Genomic DNA, 20,987 nt, shown 5'->3' with positions numbered 1-20,987 from the left:
GGAACCGGATCCGTGGCTCGCCGGGAAGAGGATCGTCAAGGTGGGGAGGAACCCTTCGTTCTTATTCCGTCTACCACCCACGGAGACAGACCGTCACGGGATCCCTAATGCGGGAACAGAACTGGGGATGAACTTTCGATTATACCGGGTGATTTTCGTGTCGCTTGCTTTACCGCTCTCGCAATGAACGAGAAGAGGTGGCTGTCTTTATAAATTTGAATGGTCAGTTTGTTTGAATTTTCTCGAAAGTCGAGAGGAGCTTTCGGTAATCGAAGTAAACTTTGAACAGTTCATTCGGGATTGTTCGGTTGGCGAAGGTTCCGATAATGTTGAAGCGAGTTCCACGTTGACACACCGATGTCGATCGCGTGTCGCCTACGCGACGGTCGCTCCGATTAAATCGATACATCCGTTGCTCCGTTCCCCTCGCTTGTAATTCAAGAATCCCGCTGGAAAGAAAGAGCTCGCCCCCGAAAAATCACCCTATGTATCAGCAATGTACCCTGCCGTCGAATGTACCTCGGCCTGGAACTCGATCGGAGTCGAGGGTGAAACTCGAGGACTCGTCGAGATGCTGGCCGAGTTCCGATTGCCAGGACACCGGATAAATATTCAATTTTATCTCGACTCGATACCCATGCGTCAACGAGAAAACAAAATGTTAAAGGGGTTCGTTCGGTTTGCGCGGCGAGCGAATGAGTCACATCGAAATTTCGATTGTTTTCGGTCGATTCACTTGACCGCAAATCACGCCAATTTGCCCCGCCATTATTCAATAAGCCTATAGGAACGATATACGCAACTATCCTAATTATTTGCGTAGCTCGGCGAACGCTAATGCCCTCGATTCGACCACGTGCCTTCTCGTGGAAATCTAAGTGGACGTTCAAGTGGACGTTCAAGTGGACGTTCAAGTGGACGATCATCGAGTTCCCGTGAACCTTTATCGGACTCGTCCATCGGTATCTAGGATCTATACAGGATTCTACAGTGCTTCGGCATCTGTCGCTACCTACGACCAGGACCTTCGAACAATTTTATGCCTGTAATATCCGTGTCGATTGGTACCTAAGATTAACCTTCGGACGATTCTACATTGCCTGTGATATCTATCGCTAGGTAGAACTAGCTTTTAGATCGTACAATGCCTGTAATATCCATAATACCTATCGGTATCGAGAACTTCCCAAGATTCCGTGCATCTATCGGTACCTAGCACTAGGCTTTAGACGATTCTACATTGCCTATATCTATCGCTAGGTAGAACTAGCGTTTAGATCGCATAATGCCTGTAATATCCATAATACTTATCGGTATCGAAAACTCCAAGATTGCTGCATCTATCACCTAGCAGCAGGCTCTGGAGGACTCTACATCCGTAATATCCATCAGCAGCGAGGATCGATCTCTGGAGGATCCGCTAAAGGCCGAAGCAAAGTCGAATGGTTTTCCTCGTAGATCGGGTTCCCCGATTGGGAATTTTTCCGAATCGATGCAGCCTCGTCCTCGGCGTCTATAACGTCCGCCCCGGGTCCCCCGTTCCTCCTCCCGGACGTTTATTAGCTCGCGACGCGGAGGACTTATCGTTAACCTCGATCCTCCCAGCCGCGCGCGACGGTTAATAGCCACTCCTCCCACTTGTCTAACTGTACTACTAGGTCGGCCAGGTGCCATCCGACGATCGATTCGGGGAGATATCAATTCGAGAACAATTGGCCTGCGACCGGTTCAGCGCGTTCGATCATCCCGGCCATTCCGGAGGATCGATCGGTCCGCTAGCTCCGGGGAGTCCTGGGACCATGAAACCGCGCTCCGCTCTTGATTAATCGAACGGCTTAACGGGTTCGCCGCTTAATTCTGACGAGGCTAATTCCGATCCTCGTTAGATCGATCCCTGGTCGGATGCTTGGCCGATGCCAAGATTTGCACATTTTTCGAAAGCTACTCGAATTTTTCTCTAGAATCGTACGATTTCTTGGAGTGATTTTATAGTTGAGAACTAACGTCCGAAACCCGACGTATAATCTGTAACTCGAACGGACCGATAGGTCAGCGAATTTCCATCGAAATCTGGCCGACGGTGTTGCGAAGCCGAGGGTTAAACCGGAAAGCCGGGAAAGAGTTGCAACAGCGTCCGTCGCGGACGGTTCGATAAATAATCGCCTGGTCCAGGGATGGGCCGATCAGCGGGTTACAGGCGTTGTCATAATCCGTATCGGCTATATACGGACACGGTTGTCGCGCTAGTGGTCGCCGGGGCCGATGTTATCGCTGTTCGCGACCGAAATTGGCGCTCGTTAACATTATCAAGTTAAGGAGTCGGTCTCGGGGCCGGCCGGCCGTCCGTCCGTCCGAAAACTGGTTTCCCATAAATAAGTCTCGATTACAGACTCCCGGCGCTCGCCTCGATTGAATTAACATCCATCCGATCGTCGCCGGCCGGTGCGACGGTAATATTCGCCGGATCCGCGGGGATCGGTGAACTACCAGTGTTCGGCGTGGCGCCTGGGACCTCGGTTCAGCGGGCTACACTTTCTTCGTTAGATTGAGGCCAATCTTTGCTCGTTAGATCGAGGACAGAGTCTTTAACTGGCCGATCAGCGGCCTGCGGACGGACGGCCGAGCCGAGCCGAGTCTCGAGCGTGTCGCCTTCAGAATTCTTGCTCCTTCGCACGGTTCGTCTCGGTGTATCGTCGTCCGGGTGCTAAGATAGGTGTCCTCCAAGTTTCGGCATCCCCCGGTTGGCTGGATAATGGAGAATTTTGCAGAATTCCTTTCCAAGTTTCGGAGATATTCGGAGACTCGCGGGGATCCTTCGCGAGCGCGAACACTCGGAAATTTCCATGCATCCGGACACTCGAGAATACTTGGAAAGATACCTTAAGGATCTCTTTGGGACTTTTTGGAATGATTAGCGGCGCTGTCGAAGATTCCCATGATTCTCCTCGATAGACCAGGTATTTTTCTTGACCCGTTTGGAACAGCTTCGGAGACCTCTGATAGTTTTACCGAGCCTCTCGAGAATCTGCGGAAACTCTCGGAGACGCTTGACATCGCGGACGAATTGATCGATGACTATCCTAGGACCTCGATGCGTGTCCTCAGGCTACCGAAGGATCCCGACACCATCGGCCCACGTGTCACGCGTGAAAAATGCGAAGCGTCTTAATCGAGCCGCACGTGCGTCGGACAAAAGACGTTGTGTAACGTCACCGATGCCGGCTCGCACGTGGGTCGGGCCCGTGAACGTCCGTTTCCCATGAATATGGAAAGCCCGCTTCCTGCTGCTCTCATAATTTGTAATAATTAAAACGCTAATCCCGTCGGGTCAGCTATCGCCGTGAACTCCGAGGTACGAGGCTGCCCCGAGGAGGGCCCACGTGTATTCAAATTCCGTTTCCTGTCGCGGTGACCCAGAAAACTGAACGCGTTCCGAGGCACTCGCCTCGGTAACTTCCATTCCACGGAAATTACTCTTTTAATTGGCGAATTGGACGGCTGGGATTCGTGGGAGTCGTTAATTCATCGTGGCCACGGCATATTTCCTTGGACCCTGCGCGCGGATATCGTCCAACGATCTTTTCACTCTTTTCACTAAAGTTCTCCCGCTGGAACCTCCAATATACCTTATATATTTCGAACGATCTCAATGCAACTTTTCTAATCCGTTCGTACGCGTAGCTGTATTTCTGAAATCAATGGGTTCACTTCTCAGCAAACAAATCTAGCAAGAAATGGCTGAGTATTATCAAGATCTGGTAATCCGTAATGATCATTCTCGAAGAAAACGTAAAGAATGAAAATCCAGAGACGCAGCGATCAGACTGTCAGAAGATCCTCTCGAAAATCTGCCGGCACTGAAAGTGTCGAAGGAGGATCGTAAAAGGGCGACGGAAGCGGCGGCGAGAGAGGAGGCGCAGCGCGGCGCGGCGCGGCGCGGCGCGTTCGGTCGCGCGAACCCCGTTACCGTGGCGCGCCGGCCACGATAACGCGAACGGGAGCAATTATATTTATACGCAGCTGCGTATGTAGGGAAAGAGAGTGCGGGCGGAAAAAGGAATCCGTGGGCTCGTTTGTCGAAGAGCGATGGAGGATCCTCACCGGCGTGTATAATGGAGGCTCGAAAAACGAGGCGAAGTGTGGTGAAGAGAGCTGACCTACTGTGGCAAGTGGCTCAGGGCCGTCGCTGTCCAAATCGTCTCCCCTCTCCGCCTCGCCCCTCGTGCCCCCCGAGCGGCTCCAAGCCTTCTCTTGATCCGGTACCACACGCGGTATTCAGGTCTTCTCTTGTTGCCCTACGTCTCGGTTAGCTCTTCGCCCTTTCGATCCGGCTGCTGTCTTTCGATTCGTTTTCCTCCCTGGGACCTGTGCTAGCCGAGACAACCTCGACGAATGGCTAGGAGTCTCGGTTCAGCGACCGCTGAGAGTACTCTTCGCGAAGAATTACCTCGGACGCGATTCTATGGTTGCTCGAATTCGTTCGAGAGGGCGATTAGGGCGTTTCAGCGATTTTAGGGCTGATAGCTGTTTCTTTTGGATAGCTAGTTTCCCAGGGAACCGCTGAAAAACGCCTGAAACGCGAGGAAGAATAGACCGAACGGAGAATTACGGCAACGTCCAGGAATAGATACCCCGGAAAATCATAGCCAGTTTCTCGTTCCACGTTTCGTTCCTCGTTTTTCACCTTTTTTCGACACGGCGCGAACGTGAACGCCCACCGGAGGAAAGTGAATCACCGGCCGAAGTGAAAAGCAACCAGTGAAAAGTGCGGTGGCCGGGTAGAATGGCGATTTGAAAGTTTCTGCCTTCAGCTTCTCTAGCGGCGATTTTCACTTCGCCGGCCGTGGGCACCAGTGGTTGACAATCGAAAGCTGCCAGCCAGTTTCGCTCTTTCCATTAGCCACCCGGCCCACGAAAACCTCGAGCGAACCGCTTCGCGCTCGAACCGGGGGGAATTTGTTCTAGAAACTTGCGTACAGGGTGTTTCAACGTCGACAATCGCTTCGCTAGAGGAATTACAGGTAATCGAGTCGCTTTGAGACACCCTGTACCTCGGTCTCTAAATAGGTAATCGAGGAATCACTGAAAATTCCGCTAGATTCCCGAGTCCGAGCCTCGTAGGGCTTTCGCCGACTTCAGATTTTAGGTTAGGGCGCTAGTGTTCGTTCGCTTCTCGATCTCTGCGACATTGTCACGTTGTTTACATGTCCTTTACGCGCTCTTTCAACGAAGCAACACCATTCACCGATATGCAGAGCCATAATGATAAAAGTCTCGATTGATTTTTTGGTTTCAGATGTCCTCTGTTTGAGCAGCGCTCAGGCGCTCCGTCGCCTGACCAGGACGAGCTATGCCGACGAGTAAGTGACACGCCTTTTTTGGTCAACGCTCACGCTCCTTCGTTTCATTCATTTCCATCGTTCTTTCCCCCTTCCTTTATCTTAACGACGCGAGAAGCGACGTACACGCAGTTTCTTGATAACAATTAATTTGTAAGCGCTGTAGCTTACTCGAAGACTCGATCCGCTCGAGCGACGATACGGACCTTGGTATCGCGTATCAACCTTAGAGCCATAGAGCAATCGGTCTTCATAATTTCGTATAATCATTAGTACAGTACAGTTTGCATTTGCACAGTGAACTTTGCGATTTCGATGACTAAATTAAGCATCTCGATGCGGGTCCTTTCGGTCTATCCAGTCGTACTGTTAAGACGGTTTCGACACGTGGTGGCCGCTCGAACGAGAGACCGCGCGGCGTGACTTTCTAAGAACTTTCCATTCTGCAGCGGAAACGGGGCCCGCGCTGTCAAATATTCTAACGCGCCGGGACGGCTGAATAAGAACCGCTGCCGGGTGGCGATACACAGCCGCGATAAACCGAGGATCATCGATATTAGCGAGCACGTGTTTATATAACCGAGGACAAGTGATGTCACTCGGCTATATCCACAATGGCCACGAGGCGCCGTAAATTGCTGGACGCTTCTTCCGTCCGGTAGAATTCCGCGAGGGGGATCGATAGGTCGACTACGAATTCTGGCCGACGAACAACGCGCTTCGAGTCGCTTGGATACTTTCGAAGAAAAGACGGTGCAGAAACGGCAGAATACATTAGGCAACCGAGAAGCAGATTATTCGTGGTGGAGCATCCCCCGAGTTAGCCGAGATCTCCCAGCGAAGCTGGAACGCATTGTCGCGTTGTTCTCGCTTGGAAACTCGAAAGAACGTTGGAAAGGTAAATCCGCAGTCGCTTCCGGGATTGCGCAAGCGGTCTATCGAACGGGGAAGCACAATGGAGACCGGCGAGGCGTGGGTACGCTGCCCGCGGTGACCATCGAAACGGTTATTTTCGACGGTGAGGTCGTTTAGGACGCGTGAAACGAGAGCTCGAGGACGTCCTGTGCTCCTCCGGCACCTCTCACCGATCGGTTCTACGCGCGGGAGGGACTCTACGCCGCGGACAGCCAAAGAGAGCATGGAGAGGGACGAGCCAAGCCCGTCGACCGGCCTAACCCCAACCGGTGACCTCCGGTGTTTCCTGTTTGATCGTTTCTTTCACGGATTAGTCATCTAATCGGAATAAATCGCGAGGAATCCGGGGCTCGGACGTCCGAGACGAGCAGGCGACTCTTTCAACGCGAACGTTGACGAATATTCCAATCTTCTTTCTCGCGTTCCTCCCTCCGCGTTCCTCCCTCCGCGTTCCTCCCTCCGCGTTCCGGAACCGGCGAGAAAATGCCGACCGTTAGGAGAAATTGAACGGGGAAACGAATGTCCCGTCGGTCGGCGTTCGAAAGTTTGAATCGTGGGATCCACCCCCGGGCCGCGGTATCGAGCCGAGAATCGATACGCGCGGCCGCGCGTCGCAATCCCGTTCAAACGACGAGCTAACCTTAACCTCGGCGGTGTGTGTGTGTGTGTCGATAATCGATGGAATCGATCGTAGGCTCGGGCACGAAAGTGTCCCAAGGTTCGGAGCCACCGAAGGCTGCCAGCGACGAGCTAAACCCTGAGAAAAAGTGTTGCCCGAAAGAAATCCTGCCGATTTTTCTTGTCTCTCGTTCACCTTGATCGATCTCCTGATTATTAATCGACCCCGCGGTGGACCGGTACAATTAGATTCTTGTTTAGTTCGTTAATTGTCCTGGTTAGGTCCCCCTTTGATTTCTAGCACGCGCGAATCTATAGTTACTTCGGACTTCGGTTCGAAAATCGGAGACACCGTCTACTTTCGAGGTCTCGAATGCAGCGATCGAAGGTTTCGAGGAAGAGAGCCATCCCAAGAGACTCGATTAACGGAATTTCCTAGTGTCTCGCAGTCCATAAACCACACGAACATCCTCGGTTTAACTGTCAACGAATTAAGTAAGCGATCATCGGTCGCTCCGACAGCTCTTCACCTTCGAAGGACGAGGCGCGTAAGCCGCTTTTAATGGAAATGAAAGGGAGTCATAATACGAGACACGTACACGCTCGCCGGAGCGCTATGAAAAAGCTTTAAACCGTATTAATGCGACCGGGAGAGAGAACGAAGCTAGCCGGCGGACGAACGAACGAGAATGACGGGGAACAGTGTTAAGGTTAGCCCGTTAATTACGATTTCATCCAGAAATTAGCGGAGAATTTCTGTCGCTCGTGGAAACGGGGTTAAGGATGAATCAAAGTCGCCGGGAATGACTCTCGAATGATAATGGACGATTTCCGAATTCGCGTTCAAGGCCTGGCCGGCTCGCGAATCGATGGACGACGTTCGACGCGAACCGATGGCGCTCGGTATCGGCGGAACCGGACCCTGGGTCGCCTCTAATTCGATGATTTCTCTTTCTTTGCACAATCGGCGATCGACACCGCATTCCGATCCCTCTGGAGACCGCAAAACCCGAGAGGAAATTGTCCTGGCGACGGTGAAAGCAAATCAAACGCGTCGATGGGAAACGGTGTATCGCGGCCACTTCGGTTTTACCGTTTCCGAGTGCTCCTCGGTGAATCGGGCTACAGTATTTCTACAAATTTCAAAATCTCCGGATCTTTAAAGTTGCCAAATTTCGAAATTTCTATTTTCCAACATTCTTTTCACCATCCATAGAATTTCCGAGTCCCTCAGATTCGCCACCGCGAACTTCCACGAAACAGAGTGACTAGAGGAATCGGAAAGCGAGTTCACTGGTCATTGTTCCTCAAGCTATTACTCCAACTTTTCATCGACTATCATCGACTATTACGTTAAAAACGCGAGACACGGATTGGCAGTCTATAATGAAACAGATCCTCGAATCCGTCTAAGTTGACGCAACGGTCGAGCTTCGAATTAATGAGTAATAAAACGCATGCAGCTCCAGATACCTCGAATTTCTATTGGATGGCTGAAAGGTGGCCTCGGTCCGCGTATATTCCCGTGATCACGGATCTCCGTGCCGGCCACATACCTCGCCGAAAGTGTGCAAATAGAGCGAGTGAAGGGGTTGCGCGGAGACCGGCCGGCTCTCGACTTCCAAGTCTGCTCTAAATTACGGGCGGGCCGCGATCGCACAGAACGAACGGGTTCAATCGAATTGGCAGTCTGCGCGGCGGAACGGCTCCTCCGTTATCGTCAGCCGTGTAAACACCAGAGGAAACTTCCAACTTCCAGATATATTCTACGAATGGGGATGGAGGGAGAAAGGAATAGAAATTTAGAGATAGAAATGAAGTATCGATAGAGATAGTAACGATAAAAACGTTGACAGGAATAGAGACGCCAATACCAATATCGATGGAGCAACGAATAGAAGCGTAGACGAAGGTAGAAACGGAAACAGGAAGATCTATTCGTCTGCATCTGCGTCGCTCTCTCCTTCTCTTTTGAGGCACGTTCGATCGAGCCAAGAGTCCTTTCGTCGGGCAAATTTACGAGCACTTTCGTAGCCGGGAACTTTCTCCCGTTTTCCATTTCACGTATTCTTTCGGCGGGCTGTTCGTCGTTCGCGTCCCGCGAGTGTCCGTCGTCGTTCCCTTCGGCAGGCCTGTTTGCCGGCGACGCCAGAAATCCATACGGGCCAGCCGTCATTGTGCACATCGTTGCTGGCCTCTGGCGGTCCCAGCTCTCAACCGGGACGACCGGCGGTCGTCTCCCGTAACGCGGCTGTCACGACACGCGGCGAACGATCAGCCTTCTTCCTCCGCGAGCCGCTTTATTCCCTTCGGGCGCGTCGACGTCAACTTTCTATCGTCTTTCCGATGGTGCGCGCAGTTCCTCTACGGTTTAATTACGATAGATTTCTAATAACGGAGATTAATTGTATCGTAAGGTTACGTTGGATCAGCAGGTGGGTAATTAGCTAACTGGATGCTCGGATACTCAGCCGTTTATATCGGATACCTACGAGATCGGTTATGTCACTCGCATCGGATAAACAAGAATTAGGTAAATCCGATCGATTAATTACTCCGGCTGATTACGAGATTTCGTTGAGCGTTAATTGACTCGGTTTCACCGTGTCTCGCTCAGACGACGCGAAACTTTCCATTTGCAACGCGAACGGCTTCGCGCGCCGATTAATTGAACCGTCGGGCGGTTCGTCGACGACCGTCCTCCCGGCGAACGAAGCCGAGCGAGGCTCGCAGTGGAAACTTCCACGAGGAGATCCTTTTCCCCTTGATCCTCGGGGACGCGGCCCGAAATCTAGGGTGAGCCGGAGCACCGGCAGGAACCGAAGAAACGCGGGAGGATGATCAAAAAGAATGGCTCGTTCGTGCCGGGATCGAGCGCTCGCTTTTACGTACCGGGTGTCCTCCCTGAATATAACCTTCTTTATGTCAATAGTAGGTTAGCTAGACGGACAAACGACTATCGCCACCTGGAAAACTCTATTTTCCTGGCAGTCGAGCCGTTCGCTGCGCGAGAAATCAATTTCCTCCGCGAGAGAGCTACCCTCCGAAAAACAGTCGTGCCCTTCGTCCTAAAGAGAAACTTGTCATCTCCTGGAAGACACTATTTTTCCACTGATCGGTTCATTTTCTTCAGGAGTAATCGATTTTCCCCGCGAAGGAGCGACACGCCGACTCGGCTCTCGTCCAGCCAAGTTACACGGCTCCAGCTCGAAATTATTAAGCCGAACAGCGCGACAAGCGACGCGTGGCACTCCCATTATCCGCGTGCAAAGGTTGATCTCGGATCTGCGCCGATGGTAAGGTGTTAAGAACAAAAGGGCTGGCGCAGGGAATAGAGATCGACGGGCGGAAGGGGGTTTACGCGGTTGGCGATTGTGTTAGAGCGAGGCAGAGCGGAATGGAGGGTTCAGACGAGGTCAGGTCACGGGACGAGCTTGCCGTTCGGTCGATAGAACGAAGCTACCACCTATGCCACACGCCAACACGCCACGCTGTGCCGAATAAACACGTATACGCGGGCTCGATCGGCGAATCGTTGCGGCCTGCCCGATTATTCGCGCTCTAACTTCCTTGCTCGTCCAACTGTCGCGTTAATCCATCGAATCTGATTAGCCGTTCGTTCGGTTCTATCGGCGACTGGATTCATCGTCGAACGTTTCCTCGAAAGCTTCATCGTCCGCTGATCGACTGTAAGACGCGCGTAGCTGCATTGGTTCGAAGAAACGCGATTGCCGACAATTGGAACTGTCGAACCGTGTTCCTCGGACGCTCTTCCAAGGAACAAGTCTCTCTCGAGCCGCGATTCAAGGGTGAGACCAAACGGCGAAAAGCAGGAAACCGCGGGAAGCCGGTAAACCCTAGGAAAGACCGTGTTCCTCAACCCGAGAATCGTGATTCACGCGATCAATCTGTGTACCAAAGCATCACGTGGACGCGCTGGATCACCGTTTCCCGCACTTCCTCGTCCGGTCGGCGGTTAGCCTGACGGTAGACCTCGATAAGGTCGCATTAAGGATTCAGGAACGTGGCAGGACGGCGCGCAGCAGCATCAGGCTCGAGCGGAGCTGCTCTCTCGAGCGAGTTGGAGGCGGTCCAAGAAGCGAGGGAAAAGGAAGGCCGGCGAGCGCGATAGAAACAGATGGATCGCGCGCGGCCGTAAATAAAGGATCGATACCTCCGTTTCGCCCCGTTCCCTCCCTTACGGGCTGCTCGCCCCTTTTTTTCCGGTGTCGGCCGGATTTCAGGCGGCAGCCAGCGATTGATCGTGAAAATGACTTTTACGATGAAACGGAGTCAAAGTCAAGACACAGAGATCTGACACGGACCTCGCTCAACTCGGTCAAGGCAGAAGACCGTTAGAGCTCATAGGACACACTTTGTACGCAACCACGGGCAGCCTGTGTATCGCTAGAACCTCTCCTCCGGCGAGACATCGATTGGTCTACATTATGATCCACTTTTCCTCGAATATATCATCTTGCCGCTGCTCGGGGATCCACGCGAGTTTTTACGTTGGGTCGTCGCGAGGATTTTATGTCGGCTTTATCCTGGGATTGGTGATGTTTTCGGTCTCCTGTCGTGCGTTTCCGAAATTTAGGAGGAACGACACCGACATCGATGTCTCGAATCCATAGATCGACCGACGACGAATCGTGCGTTTAACGGGTTCATCGGTTCGTCACGGTAACTCCGCGCTTTCGAGTAATAACTTTGAAATGCCAAAGAAAATTCCTCTGTTTCTCTGTCGCTCCTCTCCGGTCTGCTCGTTCCTCTCGGTCGTTCTCGCTCTTCCTCGCTCTTCCTCGCTCTTCCTCGCTCTTCCTCGCGCGTTTAATCCATTAGCGACCAATGACACTGTTCCACGGATGAGGGGGGAGGAGAACGCGCGTTTCGTCCGCAATAAAAATGGGGTCAAACCCCTCTTGTGGGCCAAGGTGTCGGTACGCGTTAGGCGATCTCCGCTTTCAGCAACAAACGCACATGTACCGTCCGCGGGAATTATTAATCGTCGGTGCTCGCCGGCTTAGAGCGTCCCGTCCCTTCTCCTCCGATCCTCCGGCCACGTGTGACTTTTCTTTCGCGCGACTGGATTCGCTTCATAGTTGTTTCCGTCGAACGCCTACGACCGAACTGTCTTTTTCATTACTTTCGACCTTTGAAATGGAAATGTTTGAGACATTTCAACGTTCGACGCTGAACCGTTTGACTTTCGAACGTTGGGAATAAAACTCTCCGCGGCTGGTTCGAGGAATAACAGTCGCAGGAAATCGGACGCGTCGCTGCGTCGCTGCGCCGCGAATAAATCTGGTTGTTCGTCCGACTGGGAAACCGGCTTCACCCTCCTCCGGTTTATCCAGCCGCGGCCTCGATCGAACCGCAGTCCTGCAACCCCCCGAGCAACACCGCCGAATCATTTTCTCTCGTCTATGCTAAAATCCCTTCGCGTCGTGTACACGTCGAGGCCCCGTCTGAGGGGTTCAACCCTCAAACAGATATATTCCATCGCGTTGCTGTCGAGACCGATCCCGGCTCTGCCTCGAACACAAGGGGACAAGGCTGTGTTCGCCGCGTTTGTGTACGTGTATCGCTCGTCCGCCATTAATCGGCGAATCGCGCGATACCCGTTGATAAATCGTCGACAATGATAAAATAAAACGGCCGGAGGATGATCGTTTAACTGTTGGTCCGTCTGCGTTCAGCAATTAACACCGGAAGCGATTTATTAACCTTTGAGTGTCGGGTTAGGGTCTCGGAGGATCGTCGCTCGGATCTTTGCCGAACGATAATATTGAAAATGCTCGATGCGATCAACTCTATCGCTGTCGTTTATTATCGATATCGATACGTTCGATCGATCGATCGATCGTTTCCTCGTGGAAAGTATCGACGACGTTTTACGGATTCGGTGGGGAATCGTTTATTAATTGGAAGAGGAAATGTTGGGATTAGGCGATGATTTCTATGAGTTTGTCGGGTGTCTTCGACAGCCATCCGATAAGTCGAAACGAGCTATTTTCCAACGGACAATCTCCGATCGCGTCACCAGCGGCCTTCACCTGCGCGCTTTCGTCACATTTCCATTGATCGCGACGCGAATTTCCCGACCTTCCGCTTCTCCAGTTCTTGACCCTTAATCGCGTTCAACCTCGGACGCGGTTTAATTAACCTCCCTCCTTACTTCTTTCTTTAGCTTCTTTCTTTAGCTTGACCCGTGCTCGATCACCGTATTTTTCCTACAGATTATACTCTGCGCCATTTCGTATTTTCCAGGCAGAAGTCCAAAGGATTTGCAATAAATTTATAAACTAGGCACAATTTCGTATACTCCGTACATTTTACTTCACGGCCAATGCAGCGGATCGGCGTTTGAAAAAACACCCTGGAAACTTAATGGTCGATCTTTCAATACAACTTCCCCGAAAGACTTGTAGCTGCTGCGCGTAGCAGCTAAAGGTCCATTGGACTATAGAAATAGGCCCTTCCTCGCTTAAGAACCCAAAACGGTTTATCGACCCAAGGGTAGCTCGCCGAAGGGTCCATATTCCCGATGGAAAACGACCAGTGGTTCAAGAATTTCGAATTCCTCTGTTCTGGCTCGCCGGCGAGCGCAAAGTGTTTGCCTGCGAAGGCCCGAGTTAGCTTTCGCTTAGGAATTTCTAGCTTTCAAATTTCAACCTTTGAACTTTCAGCAAATGATGCGTTTAAGTCTTGCAGTGTTTCGTGGCAGCTTTCGCACTCGAACGACGAGTGGAAAAGGTTCAAACCCATCGCTCCCAGTGATGCTTGCATCGCCACATGTTCCAACGTATATGGGGGCCTTTGAGTGCCTGTTAGATTCCAGTCGTTATCCACGATCTCTCTGTCTCTCTCCCTCTCTCTCCCTCTCTCTCCCTTCCTCTCGAATTTCGCGCATTCTCGGGTCTCGTTGCGCAACGAGCTTATAGGTGGAATCGAAGTAATAGAAATCGATGCCGAATAAACGTATTTGGCCGAGTAACGATTCGCTCGACGGCTCCCCGAGAGCCACTGACGTAACCGCGAAATTAATTCAGTCGGAGCAACAGGCTCGCGCCACCGTCGTCGCCATGGGAAAGTTAAGTAACCAGCGTCGTCGGCTTCGATTTTTCGACCCTCTCCGAACTGCGACTCTCGAATTCGTTTGCGACTCTTTTTCTATACAAACATTCGCGTCAAGCAGCGAATACTCGCGTATGGTTGCTTCGAGGAGCGAAGAAAGTTTCGCTCGATCGACGCTTTTAGACAAACGGTTTGCAGCATCATAGCGACCCGAACGTTTCGTGCATCGTTTCTGGCGATTTCACGGGCTCCAGGCGATCGATCTTTCGCGCCGTAATGATCGACAGGTGGTGGTTCCGAGGAAGATCGATATCCCCGAAAATTGATTCCCTGATTCGCGTTAATAACAGGAAGGAACACCTTTATTACGGTCCACGCGGGTCAGAATGCATATTCCATTAACCGCGTTCGTGACTCCGTCCGAAGCCGGCCAGTTTATGCAATCGTATGCACGGATGCAAGTTTAAGGTTGCATGGATCCCGCGCGGCGATACGCGGCAACGGTGTAACGCGTGTCCATCAATTAAAGCTTCGTTAACGACTTTCTCACTGGTCGCGTTCCACCGGAAAATCATCGAGAATGTCGAATCGGTGGCCGCCATCTCCGAGTGAACCGTCTACTGAGAATCTAGGCGAATTTGTCTCCGAGGAAACTCACGGTAGACCTCGTACTTTCGATAGGTAGCATCGTGTGAAAAAGTTTCGAAGACAGAGGAGATTTCTACGAGAGAATCCGGCGACACGTGTCCATGTTAGTTGCCGCGCCAATGGCGTCGAGCGTGCAAATAGGATTAATTCAGGGCTATGTAGCGGCGAGTCGACGAGAATTGAGAAAAGAAACGATCGGAGGGGGGAAACGTGCCACTGGGGATTTTTGTAAGAAATTTGGAAATTCTCGATTTCGAGGTGTAGAGGTCAGCGTTAATAAGGACGGCCCCGGGGCGCAGGCTCCCCTTGACCCCCTTAAAAAACGTCCCTGAGTCTCGTTCGCCCCAGAGCACGCGATGAGTGCCATGTAAACTCTATTATACTTTTCATTCTTCTCCCTTTCCTTTTTTCTTTCACTTTGCCTCGCGTTAACGCGACGCATCATCTGTGCGTGACGTTGCGTGGCGTTTCATTGGGAGAGGACTCCGCGAAATCAACGAGACCCGCTATTAAATAAATTCATTCGGCACCGCTCAAACTAGAATACAAGCGAATCTAGAGCCCGGCAAGCGCAAAACAGTCTGTAGAACTAGGTAATTTCCAAATGCGCAGCAGCACTGTTCCCGAACTGGAGGTTTCGACGCTGACAGCTTCAGAACTCGAATTTCCAGGTAAGAACCCTTCCCAGAATTCAATAAAACAGCCCGAAAACGGAGTAACAGTACAGAGGCCGGAAAAGTCCGTGGAGTTTCTGGAAAGCCTGGAAAACGGTCGGGACGAAGAGGCCCGACAATCGCGCGCGCGCGCGCTCTTTTCCTCCCCGAAAGCCTCGGAGTACCACGCTGCGCGGCTGGAGGGTCTATTTAACTTGGAGGACGCGCGGTAAACAGAAACGGCCGGGGTCCGTTCTCGTGGAAATCGTGCCCGATGGCAGCTGTGATCCCGGTGTCGCACCGCGGAGAAGAAACGCTTCTCCGGCCTCTCCCATAAGCGGCGTGTCTCCGCTCTCCTCGAGAAACCAGTCGCCGCGTCCTTTTGTCCGTCCGAAAACCGAGGATCGCTGCGAAACACGTTCCTACTGCGACGGATCGCCTTTGTCCGGTAAAAAAGTGTCATAGTCGAGCAGAAAACAGCCAACTCGACGCCCGATGCCCCCTCGTTTTCATTTTCATTCTGATCTCTGTGGAAATACTTGTTTCGTAATTAATGGAACGTTCGTACCGTTGCTCGTTAAATATTCATCGAAGGCTGGCCAAGGTTTCGCTAATACGTCGGAAGGGTCAACGGATTAACGGGGGATGTAGGTTATTAAGTCGTTTAGGTATATTTCAGCTCGCCACCCTTCCTCCTGGGCTCCTAGCCGGCGAACAATTGGCTATGACAGTTCGTCGATGGGACAATTGTTCACGGGCAATTTTGAACGTCTTTTGTCGGCTGGGCCCCGATTGTATTAGTTTCGCGACGCCGGGTATTCTCACAATGTCACGATCGTCGTGCGTGATTCCGGCACGACGTCACGGTCCCATTGACGCCGACCCCAGGCCACCTTAAACACCCATAAAACATTTTCGTGACCTCTTTTTCGTGTAATTCGACGAACACAGAGGCTTGTTCTCCGTTTCCGGTGACATGAAAGCACCGATACCCAACCGGCGAACAGAGAGAGAGAGAGAGAGAGAGAGAGAAAGAACCTTTCACACGTTCCAACGATTGTGCGTTATACCTCTGAATTCGTAAACGTTCGCGCGTTTCCTATACTGATTTGAATGCCTCGGATATACCATCGCTAACCGCATGAATAATTCTGTTCTATCCGCCTAAGGTTCTCGTCGGAACCCGTCAACTCGGACACGTTGATCGCTGGACGTACGGTATGTTTATGTAAACAATTTTTACTGGCTAACCCACTTAACGTCTAAATTGCTCGTCGTAAACTTCAACCGTAACGTTATCCAATCGAATTCCAATTCCAACGTAATCCTAAGATTCATCTTTGCCGCTCCGATTCGGGCAGAACGCCTCGACACCTTGCGGGCAGCCGCCATTTCCCGTGTTTCGAACGCGTGGCGGGTAATCCACTTACGCGCCTGTGAATCATTTTCTAAATAAGAGATCGACCGATTGTCATTCGTAGGAAAACAGAGCTTTCCACCTTCGACGTTTATTCCCGACTGCGATAGTCTCCCGCCCACGACGCGTCAAGTCGCGGTTTCAGTGGACACGAGTGTCGGAGGCGCTGGTCGAACCGGTGTTCGACGCGTGTTACGTTACAGATAGGCAGAGCAGGGCAGGGCAGGGCACGACACGGCAGCAAAGGGACGGGAGGAGAAGGGCAGGGCAAGACAGGGCAGACAGGGGCATTAGTTGGTTATAATTTCGAAGCGGCATGCCAGAAAACGTGCATTCCCGAACAGAGGAGTAAGTTAGTTTCCTGTAGGAGGGAGCCTTGGGTACCCGGCGGTGAGGCATCGCGTTCTAGCCACGACACGAGGTCGCGGCGAGGCACGAGGCGTGCCGAAGTGGTCGCGAGCGGAGCCGAAGCTCGACGAAGCCGCACGAGGCCGTGGCTGCCGGGGTGGGGACTCGCGGACGCTCAGTAGCTCGACTCAGTCGAGCCAGCGCCGTGATCGGAGTTGGAATAGTGACTGGCGACCAGTGTACTCGGGGGCAGGCAGGCGTAACAGCTCTACCTGCTTGGTTCTAGTCGTTCCTTGAAATCCACGCGGCTCACGAGTCACGAAAACCAGCCTGGCCGAGAACGAGAGCTCGAGCATTCGTCGGATCGCGAGGCTTCTGTTCTCCCGTTATCGCGAGCGCCGTTACACACCGTCTTCTCCGTCTCTCTCTCTCTCTCTTTCTCTCTCTCTCTCTCTCTCTCTCTTCTCTTTGCTCCGTCTGTCTCTGTTGCTCCGCGTACACGATACACACGTATATATATATACACACGCTGGTTCGACCTAACCGTAGAACCCACGGTCCGTCGATTCTCGGTGTGGTGTCGTTCCGCGATTGACTGTCGCTCGGGCCAGTTTCTCGTATCGCGGTGGACACGACGGCAGTGAAAATGCGGTAGTGACAGTGAGTTGTAACCGTCCGAGGACCCGCGGCGAAGCGTAGGGAGTATCGCATCCCTGGTTGCGTATCGTAGGCGCGAGGACGCCACAAGTTTGCCCCGAGAGAAAATCCAAGTGATACCGCCGGGATATACGTATACGTAGATTTTTGTCTTTTTGGGAGAGGCTCCTCGAAGCCGGGACCCCAAAATACCACCGGAAGTAGTTATGACGAGATCGTGTGTACGAGGACCAGGAATTTACGCGCATGTGTCCAGTGGGATTTAGTGCCGGCGATAAAGCGTTCCTTCCAGATCTGGATACTTTGCTCTCGACACCTACCGGACCTGGATTATCTCATGTCAGGATGGCGCTCGCGCGGTACGTACGCTCTCTGTCTATCTCTCTGTCCCCCTTTCCCTCTTGCCCCTCCGTCCCTCGTTCTCTCTCTCTCTCTCTCTCTCTCTCTCTGTCTCTCTGTCTCGCTCCGACCGCGACATAAGAGCTTCAACATTGTGCTACGGCTGCCAGGGTGGGTCTTTGATCGAACAGCATTTGTTTTTCTTCTTCTCTCGTTCCCCGTGCTATTAAGTGGCTCTATTGATCCGCCAACGCGGCCAACATCGCCAGCTATAACTCTTTTTCGCGTTGCCCCTGATTCTTTCTTTGACTTTTCCCAATGGCCGAACGAATGCGTTTCGACTCGGAGCTGCGAAAACAAAGTAGTAAATAACTGTTGACTTGCCAGCGACCGGTTCCGTTCGACTGCCGCTCCGAAATTTCTTTCGCTTCGATCGTACGAAATGTCCCATGGGAACGGTACTCCACTGGAATCTAGTCGTTGATCGTGACGTTTGTATATCGTGCCAAGAAGCCGGGTTTTCTACGGGATGCCCGAGATAGAGGTTAGTTCGTCTCGTACTCGTCGATAGAGCGATAAAGGGAATCGAGTATGTAGGCGTTTCGTTTTCGAAAATTCCACGGAAACGGAAGATGTGCGTGTTTTGTGCGCGGGGTCACACCGGTGTCCCTTTGTTTTGAAGTATTCGAGCGCAGATGCCGGTGTCTACCATAGAGTGCGCGCTGGTCAACGACCCATCCCTGCCATGACTATAGTCACCGATTTAACAGATTTATATACCGCGGGGTATATTCGCGCAACCAGCAACGGCCGTTGTTCCGTTTCGTTCGTTTTGTCGCCTATCGACGATTGTCGGCCGTGGTCGTTATTAGTTTGAAAGTTCTTGGTCAAGTCGCTTGCGTGGCGAAGGAAAGAGACGTCAAGGTTAATACACCTTTTTACGTTGCGAGCCGACCTTCCGAGTCCGATGCGGGCTCAGTCACGGTTCGACAATCCGCCGCCTTTATACTGAAACGATGACCGTGAATATGAGTCGATGGAATTCGAACGTAGAAAACATTTAATATCGCGCCGAGCCTCGTCGATTTCCGGGCCGGGTCGGTCGGGTCGACTCGGGTCGCGTCGGGCCGGGCCAATGAAAATTGTTGTACGCTCACGGGTGTCGCTCCGCGCGCCCGTACCGACAAGGACGGCGGATGTCAAATATGTTTACCGTACTTTTATTTCGCTACATTTTCGCAGATCATTCGCCTTCCTGTTTTTTCGCTGACGTTTGCAGACATTTCGAACAGGATTGCTCTAGCGATCATGCTCGTGCCAGTAGCTGAAATTATCTTTACGATACACTGTCGAAGTAAGTGTTTCATTGGTCACGTTTTTCAAAAATAAACCAAGCATCTTAGTTTCGTCTTTTTTTCTTTTTACCTCGGACACGCGTACGTCCGAGTGACAGTGAAAGTATACAATGCGGTTGAAAGGTACGTTTGAAATAACGAGGCGCCAGTCGGAATAAAATATCGCTCCGAATGTGGGATGTTTAGAGGTTAGGTTGGTCGAGGCAACGAAAATATTCGAACGCGATTCGCCTGTTCTGTACGTACCGATGGTCGGTGGCAATATGTTTGAAATATCTTGCGAAAGCAAAAATGAGGTTAGGATTCGGAGTGAATCAGAGGTTAGACGACGAAATCGTACTAAAAATAAGGCTTGTGTATTGGACAGTTATACAACAAATATTCTCGGACGGTTGTACGGTTGCCTCTATATTTTTTCTTGGATAGATAACGCGAAACGCTCGTTTCTTAACCGAATTACACAATTATCTATTTCCGTGCGTTACTCGCGAAACAATATATTCCGAGCACGGTGCACCGTTCGTTCGTCGCTAACCTATAAGACCGCTCGCGCTCGATATAAAATGTTATTATTCGCTCACGGTTGTGTACCGTTTCGTATGACTTTCTCTGTGTCTGAGGTTTTTATCAGTGCGATACTACGCGGCCAGTAAACAGCCTTCGTTGCTCATATTTATGTTCATGTGCGATCGAATCGTGACGGACCTGGCAATGAGTCTCTCCAACCAGTCTCGTGTCCCCTCGCAATAACCTCGATTTGTACCGTACCATTAAAAAATTCGCTTAAACATTCAAAACGCTTATACACTCGTACACGTGTAACGATTACTAATGCTCCTTTGTTTATTATCATTAATTCAGTATCGTGCTTCAGCATCGATGTCGACGTTAAAGTAAGTAATGCAACAATAATGAAACTATAAATCGTTAATAGAGTCTGATAGGTTGCTGCGTAGCCGTGGCGGTTAAGGCGCTACGTAAATCTGCGAAAGGTTCAAGTTCGAATCCCACTCGGGACGCTCTCATTTTTTCCTAGAATTCCACTTTTAATTTCAATCTTCGCTATATTCGATGAACTCTCTTCCGGATAAAGTTCACAATTAATTGGTATATCAGCGCACAATAAATAATATCTACCTTCCCGGGCCTTTACAGCGTTAAAACGACCAATTTCCCAGAACCCCATTATCTTCGACACTCACAGTTAGGCCCTTTGATTCGTGTAGCTATCAAGAATCAGTGGAGGGAGAGCGGTTTGAAAATTGAACCGTATACGGGGGGGGACATTCGGCGATTGAACGAGTGGAATAGAGAGGAGAGAATTGTGTCCCAGGGCACAGTTGTTGGGCCAGGCGGAATGGGCGTGTGCAGGCACACGAACCAGACAGCAGCAGCCGCTGCTTCTAGCGTAGACCTCCTCGATGGAACCTATTAGTCATTACTTCCTGCTGCGAGAAACGCTGTCGGGCGAACTGATGAATCACGAGGCTATAAACAGATCTTCGACTTTATAATTGTAATTTAATGAACGCGGTTGTGGCTCGTGTCGTCGGATCCCTCGCTCACCTGCGCGCTGATAACCTTGGCATTGCGAAACCGACGACTACACCTGCTTCCCTGC

The 20,987-nt window shown here is 51.5% G+C and overlaps 1 protein-coding gene across 13 annotated transcripts in view; it reads left to right on the top strand.

The window, feature by feature from the left end:
• rdx (BTB/POZ and MATH domain-containing protein rdx) overlaps nucleotides 1-20,987 on the top strand; it is an 85,675-nt gene that overhangs the window by 34,224 nt on the left and 30,464 nt on the right. For 7 of the 13 annotated variants that reach the window (XM_076373248.1, XM_076373249.1, XM_076373247.1 and 4 more), the window contains one exon: nucleotides 5,297-5,360. The exons of 1 other annotated variant lie outside the window; for it this stretch is intronic. In XM_076373248.1, coding sequence (XP_076229363.1) covers nucleotides 5,297-5,360 — 64 coding nt within the window. Of the gene's footprint in view, nucleotides 1-5,296; nucleotides 5,361-17,087; nucleotides 18,032-19,185; nucleotides 19,366-19,470; nucleotides 19,490-20,240; nucleotides 20,260-20,987 lie in introns of those variants that run through there. 5 more of the 13 variants (XM_076373250.1, XM_076373251.1, XM_076373254.1 and 2 more) reach the window with 5 other exon arrangements.

The sequence above is a fragment of the Nomia melanderi genome, chromosome 13 (assembly GCF_051020985.1).
Source record: "Nomia melanderi isolate GNS246 chromosome 13, iyNomMela1, whole genome shotgun sequence".
NCBI classification, from domain to species: domain Eukaryota; kingdom Metazoa; phylum Arthropoda; class Insecta; order Hymenoptera; family Halictidae; genus Nomia; species Nomia melanderi.
Note: the sequence above shows the minus strand (reverse complement) of the source record. Positions and strands in the feature narration are given on the sequence as shown.